Genomic DNA, 7,684 nt, shown 5'->3' with positions numbered 1-7,684 from the left:
TCTCAAAAGTATTAGTTCACTAGACAAATAATAATATGATATGACTAGTAATCACTTTCTCCAATCAAATGTTGTTATGGTCAGTAAATTATAATTTCATCTTTTACAGTAAGAAAAAGAAAAAGACCAATTGCAAGTGAAGAAAGCAAATGTGACCAAGCTGTTCTGTTGATTTCTGGTATACAAATCAAAGCCTGTAAACCTATAATATCACATATTTCATTTTCAGATTTGCTTCCTTGAATCTAACAAACATCATACATAACAACCAAGTTATTGGCCACTGCTACCCATTTTACAACATAAATTTTCCTTTATGCTAAACAACATAACAACCACATACATAATACAACACCTAATATTTATCTAGATCCTACAATTGTAGATCACAACCCAAAAACACGGCAAGATGGAACCCGTCGAACCATCATATTCCAACCTCCAAATGGACTTCAACCTTTACAATGAGCTCGTAATCCTACACTTCAATTATTGATCAGCCAGCGAGAACTATAGCTTAACATTGAACTCAGAGAGACAGAGAAAGAGGATGTTTTGCTTTTCACTCCCGCGGTCGAGCAAGCCAGAGAGAGCTGAGAGCTCGAAGCCTGGAGAAATAGTCATTTATGGCGAGAAGGGCTCGAGCAGATTGTCTAGTTGTCAATATGCGATGCATTTGTTGTAGTGTTTGTTGACGCAAATTATCAGCCTAGTAATGGCAGGACAGAAGGAACAAGTAAACAAAAGTTTGACAAAGCCCCTGTATACAGGCTTTTCAAGAGCCAATTACAGGGCGTGTGTGTCTATTTGTTTTCCGCGTAATATGTAGCAAAATGTTGTGGATCAGCCATCATCCAGGTCATTCTTGTCATCACACTTGAACCAATTAAGACATACCTAATTTTTTCTTAAAAAATAATATATAATAAAATTACCTGGCGAAGGAACCCCTCCAATGTCCCTAGCTTGCCCATGGCCATGGCCATTTGACCCATATAGTTCGCGACGTTGCCAGATGACCCTGATGGCCCAGGTGAGCCATTAGCTAACGTCTCAGCCAAAGACTGCTGCAATGCCTCCATCCCTTGCGACAGCGCATCTTCAGCCTGCTGAGATGATTGCTGCAAGTTGTAGATGCTCACTAATTGCTGCTCTGTCAGGGGCTCCAATTGATTTAGAAGAAGCTGAATTGACATCAAAAATCGACTCAAATTAGAAAACACTAACGAAATGGCAAGTAACTATCCATGGAACTTTATGAACTCTTTAGCTGTCACAAATTTCTCCTTTGTATTACCGGCTTCAACAAATACTGGCAAGTCACACCAACAGAACCATGAAGAGAAAACTGGGCTTACCTTAAGTAGCTCAGATGATCGGAAGCCACCAATCCACATGAAGCAACGCTCAGCTGGTGTCTTCCACATTCCTGACAAGATGTGGAAAACATCAGCTTTTGCTGCAATGCCTTTCAATCTAAAAATGTCATCAAACTGTGCTGTAACATTGTCAACGATAGTGCGAAGCTCTGTGTCTCCAGCATGTGAATTAACTGCAGCTCTCAGCTCGTTGATCAGCCTGTTATGCTCTTCCAGCCACCGTGCATATTCCACGTCAAATGCCAAGGCACCTTTTGAACAATTCAGACAAGCACATCAAAATCAATCTCATCAAACAATCAAGAAAATGAAATAAGAAAGCACATGCTACTAAATAAAATGCTATCTCATTAAAGAAGCTCCAAATATCCAAAGAATAAAGACAATCAGAAGTAATATAAAATTATAATATAAGCATAACATCTATGAAACTGGGAACAAATAAGACTTTCAGATCCCAACCCAAGCTGGTCATTTTTAATGCTAACTGTCATTTCTAAGGAATTACTAGTGCTGGACCAGGTTCTATATCCTATATCCGATACAGAGCATGAAGATCAGGATATAGAAGAAAAAAAGTCCTTTAAGCTGTTCCTTTTTCACCCAAAACAAAAAAAAAAAGAATCAAAGTAGGGATGTAAAAACTGCTTGCAATAACTGTTCAAAATGTACGTTAATATCAGCACGGGATGGTTGAAGCTCCAACCAAGGGATTTACATTGGAAGAAATACAGATAGGCGAGGAGATTTTCTGATTATCAAAGATAAGCAATCGGGTTCTTGGCATAGCATGTAGAAAATTTACAAACCACTTAAGGAAAGAAAAAAGTCTATAAGATCAATAAAATCAATCCCTTCACTAAGATGTTCACCCTTAAATAAAATACTAAGGCTTATATGCATAGCATCTTAGCAAAGCATACTTCAATTTATTAAAAAAAGATATATATATATATATATATATATATCCCCTTAAAAGTTCATTATAGATTCTAGTATTCACTTCTACTAGCACTTGAAAAACATTTACTACGACCACCAGGAAAGAGTTTTGATTTTAATCATTATTATCAATAATCTCACACACATTACCACCATAATCAATTTTCTTACAGCCACACAAATTATTGAAAAAAAATAAGTTATAATACCATTGCCACTCATGGAATGGGACTGATCCCCTGAGCTTGAAATGAATATGCCCTGCATTGAAAATTAAGGAACGTAAGGAAAAAAGAAAATCGAAGAGTAATGGAAAAGGATTAAGGAGACAGACATATTAGAGAAGTAAAATAAAAGAAACCTGCTGACGAGCTCGCTGGAGCTCCTGCTCAAGTTGAGTCAACTTCAGCCGGCTACTCTCTAGCTGCTGTACATATGCCTGATGAAAGAAACATGGAGAAACATTAAACTAGAAATGTCTAAAGACATCGTCTATACTAACTTTGACAGAACATAAGCTAAAACAATCCTGTAGTATATGCATTACAGGTTCATAAGAGCATCTGAAGTACCACTTAGAGAAGCTGGAGGGGGAAAGCAAATATCATAGATAATTACCTTTTTCCTTAATCGACTTTTCCTTGCAGCTTCACGATTTTGAGCAAGCCTGCGTAATGTCTGCCAAAATAATCATTGCAACACAATAATTAATATATAATTGATACCATATAGAAATACTGAAATTAATTGGTGTTAAAAAGACAACCTTCTGATCTGCTGTTTTATCTTTTGATCTATCACTGGAATCAGAGGCCATAAGAGCTGCAGGTTGCTCCCTTTCAAGCTGCATGAAGAAACCACCAAGTTAGAATCCAATCTACACTAACCAGGGCTGAAGCTTTCAACAACAATTTGTATATTTTCATATACAAAGAAAAAAAAAAACATATTAAATATATATATATATATATATATAGAGAGAGAGAGAGAGAGAGAAAACAAAGATATAAAGAGAATATACATCAGCAAAATACTCCCAAAATGCTGGAAAAAAGAAAAAGCTTAAAGACTAAACTATGAGGCATCACCCTTTGATTCTTATCATCTGTGTCATCTGTTGAAGTATCAGTTCTAGGACTAGCATCCGCCATACTGGTTTCTGCCCAATTCTCCCTGTGACCAACTGATACAGATACCAGATTCGGCTGTGGTTCTTTATGTAATAATGTTTGGGATACCACAATTGCAGCAGGCAAATTTGTCTCAGTGGTTGCAAGTGCCTAAATTCCACACGTACATAGAGTTAAGAGTAATTATTAAAGAATAAAGGATAACTTCAAATATATTAGTACTCTAAGAATAAACTTGGTATGGAAAGGTCAATGTTCACCTTATTTAAGGCATTAAATTGGATATCAGCACCTACTGCCTGACCACTTGGCTTTAGTTGGTTGAAGATAGAATCTAAAAAAATTGTTTAATCTGTCATTAACTGAAAGGAAAACATGCCCCAAAGTAGTATATATACGAGCATCTTGCTCCCAAATCAACTTTTACTTCTCGAGAAAATGCAGAAACAAAAAAGATAAGAAAATACGAGTCACATAGCTTTGCCGCTACAAAATCAAACAGACATCAAGTTGGGTCAACCAACTCTTAAGTGACATTTCTTATGTGAGAGAAGAATTAAGTACATGCTATGGCATCAGAAGAAGTGGCAAAAAAGGTTCTTCCATGTTATTCATCCTAATCCCATGGCATCAAGCAATATGGAAGTAGAAGTTGGGAACAAGGATTTTAGTCGAGAGAAACCAGAAAAAAGCAAATGCGAAACAGAATCTGAATAGATACACCAAATTAACAATCTACTATACTCATAAGTTTCGGTCTTGAAAAAAAAAAAACACTTAATGCACATAATATAACCAGATGAATAATTTCCAAAACCAAAAGAACAAACAAATAAGTGGAATGGGGACAATAGTTGAAAAAACATTAATAGCAAAAGTCACAGACATATGCCTAATCCAGATACTTACTTCTGCTAAGATCAATGGCATCCTCTATTCGATATCCAAGGGACTGCTCAAATGTTCCAAACTCTGTGATTCGTGAAGTATGAATAGTGTTCCCTTCTGAACCACTGAAAGCCAGAAGTCAAATAGAAGCATAAGTACTCAAAAAGCAAATTGAATTCAGAATGCTGAATATAATTTTAATTAATATATCCTAGCAAGGAAGGACAAGCTATATCAATAAACACAAACCATAATAAATTATGTGAAAGTTAGCCATCCGTTTACCAGCCTTCCATATTTATGAAACAATTTGACAAAGTTACTATTCAAAAAGCCAAATGTATGTTCAGTTCATATATCCTAGAAAGGAAGTACAAGATATAGATAAACTCATAAAGTATAACAAATATTATGGAATGGTTAGCCAACCATATTCATGAAACAATTTTATCAAGTTCCTAAACAAATTTAGGAAAAGTATTACCATTTTGGAAATAAATAACATAAAAAGAAAAGAATCAGGATAACAACAACTTAGTAAATTCATATGAAAATGGAAATTGCCAGTAAGTTCCGTCCCTCAAAAGAAAAAAATATAAATATTTCATCTGATTGGAATACTTGCATATGCAAGTTGTAAAGACGATTAAAAAATAGCCAATTATAAACCATCTATATTATTCCTTTTTTCATCAAATAAAGCATTCACTACCGTGTGAGAGACAGCCTTAGTATTATCATGATAGCTTCATTAAATCGTCATGTCAAATAACAACAAAACAACTAGATTAAAACATCATATCAAAAACAATAAAAACTTCACTAGACCACCGTGGCCCCATCGTTTTTCAAGACACCACCAATCATCAGTTCTTCAACCTTATAAACCATAAACAAAAAGAATATGTTCGTATATTTTATAGAAAACCTCGACATAGATAAACAAATTACAAGCAAAACTAATATACAATCAGTCCTTATCAGTAAGAGCTACATCGGGCATCAGAAAATTAAAGGGAAAAAACATGATCATCAATAGAAACACTAACTACTGAATAAGCAAATTGAATTCCGAAAGCCAAGTAGAAGTTCAATCCAAATATCCTACCAAAGACGGGCAAGTTATATGGGTAAATTCATCAACATAACAAACATGCTAAGTTTGCTGTTCATATCTCGGCCTGCCATATCCGAGAAATATCTTGATAATGCTCCTGTCGAATTTATAGAAAATAACTCTATTTCGGAAATAACCACCATAAAAAGAATAATATCTGGAAATTGACAATCTAGTAAATTAGAACACGAAAACATGGAATTGCTAGCAAGTCCTTTAAAAGAAATAATACCAGATGATTAGTACTTAACTACTTACAGACTTAAGCTAAAAGAAGATTCAAATATAAGCTATTACAAATCAGCTACTATGATTGTAAGGTTTCATTCCCTGATATATCAAAACTGCTTGACTACACCACTATATCAAGAAGTAACAAGCAATTTTGACAGCTTGTGTACAACATCATATTCATATCAAACAGTACAAGCAATTTGTTACACCACCATGTCGCCATTGTTCTTCAAAAGACCACTCACCATGAGTTCTTCAACGCTAAGAGGCACTAACCTCTAAGTAATAAGAAGACCTTCCTATATTGTTGTATAGAAAAACCAAAGCAGAGCAACAAAGCACTTAGAGAAGTAACTACAAGCAAAATGATTATACACCTTAACAAGAGTCAGAACAGGCAACAACAGAGTGAAGGGCTAAATCATGATCATTCAAAACTCTATATTTCTCAAACAGCTCATGATCCGCCAAAAAAGTATTTGATTGTCGACAGCATTGCCAAAATTTTGAAATACTTACTCAACATTTATGTCCATAAAATGGAAAGTACTTCATACAATCAAATAGAAAAAGCAATCAACTAAAGCAAGGACTAAAGTCTAAAGAAAAGAAGAGTATCATTACGACCAAAAAAGGATCAACAAGCTGCATAATGAAAACCAAGCTAAGGTAACGCAATCAAGGGCGCTCAGATAGAGAATTTTACATTTGGTTGGACGTGGGCAGTGAAGGAATGTAACTCGGCATCCCGGTCACAGCTTTATCATTTTTTGCACCAATATTCACTGTTCTACTACCCATCAATCACCATCATCACCGCAGCCCAATTTTCACAATCAAATTCCTAAAAGGCCCTTAAACTCTCTTACAAAGCCAAGTAAACCAGAACACCGAGTTCAAAGTTTCCACTTTTATCTCCTCCGCCGAGTTTACAACGAAAATGTTAGAATTCCCAAATCCAAAATCCAAAATCCAAATCCAAACTCAACCCAAGCAACAAAAATACAACTTCCTCAGCCCAGAAAATCACCAAACCATCATAATCTTCCGTATACTCACAATCAGCAAAATTGCTAGACCCTTCAAAACCTCGAGTCTTCGCAGCTTCTAACCCACCTTTTTGTCTGCACCGTACAAAAAAGAGCACTAATTCAGCATAAATACGCGAAAAGGGTTAGAAAACCTGCCCCTTGAGCAATCGATTTCTTCAAAAACAGAGCAACACCCAGGACCTGAAACTAGGGAAAAAGTCTGAGAAAACCCTAACCAGTGAGGTTTCGTTGGAGATAAATACTGAATCTTTTTGACTTTTATCACCCTACTAAATAAAAAAAAGGAGTTGGTGCACATATATATGAAGTTGTAGCGATACTACTTCCAATACTCTTTTTTTAATATCCGATATTGAATGAATTTCTCTCTCCTCTCCACTTCTCCATCTATCTGTATATCAATACAGAAGAGTAGACCATAAGCAAAAGGGAAATTCAACAGAGACCTTGAATTTAGAGCTTTTGAAGTTATTTTGTCTTTCTTTCTGCAAAGGGTAAGAGAGAGAGAGAGAGAGAGAGAGACAAGAGACGTTGAGATCATTCCAATTACCAATTTTATTTTTTATTTTTTAAAATTTCTTTTTTCATTTTTGAAAGCCACCAACTTTCCTTTAAAAAAACACATTTCTTTCTTTCTCTGCCTCCAAGTACATATTTTTCCTTAAATTTATAGAAATTTTTTTATTTTACAAACTAAATTTTGGCAAATTATTTTAGAATATAGAATAAATTTTGATTTTATGTTTATTTTTTTTTTAGTTATAAATAAATTTTTGAACTTTGGGATTGACTTTCTTTTATAAAAAATAATTGAAATATCAACTTAAAATATTAATAAATGAATAGAATAGTTCTTTTGTCTAAAAGCTATAATTGAGGTGATGTTGTTAGAGTCAGTTTTTATAAATATATATATATATACTATTGATACAACTTAAACTA

At 34.6% G+C, this 7,684-nt stretch overlaps 1 protein-coding gene across 1 annotated transcript; it reads right to left on the bottom strand.

Annotated features, from left to right (window-relative positions):
- Positions 1–137: 137 nt before the first annotated feature.
- Positions 138–7,238, bottom strand: LOC110822749 (transcription factor TGA2.3-like). The gene is made up of 11 exons (XM_022052939.2): positions 6,397–7,238; positions 4,361–4,464; positions 3,712–3,785; positions 3,410–3,601; positions 3,088–3,165; positions 2,940–2,999; positions 2,683–2,760; positions 2,531–2,582; positions 1,359–1,630; positions 936–1,184; positions 138–709 (listed from the first exon to the last, which is right to left on the bottom strand). The coding sequence occupies exons 1-11, from the start codon at positions 6,489–6,491 to the stop codon at positions 563–565; spliced, it is 1,401 nt and encodes a 466-aa protein (XP_021908631.1). The 5' UTR covers positions 6,492–7,238; the 3' UTR covers positions 138–562.
- Between the last annotated feature and the right edge of the window lie 446 nt (positions 7,239–7,684).

The sequence above is a fragment of the Carica papaya genome, chromosome 8 (assembly GCF_054855325.1).
Source record: "Carica papaya isolate Zhongbai chromosome 8, ASM5485532v1, whole genome shotgun sequence".
NCBI classification, from domain to species: Eukaryota; Viridiplantae; Streptophyta; class Magnoliopsida; order Brassicales; family Caricaceae; genus Carica; species Carica papaya.
Note: the sequence above shows the minus strand (reverse complement) of the source record. Positions and strands in the feature narration are given on the sequence as shown.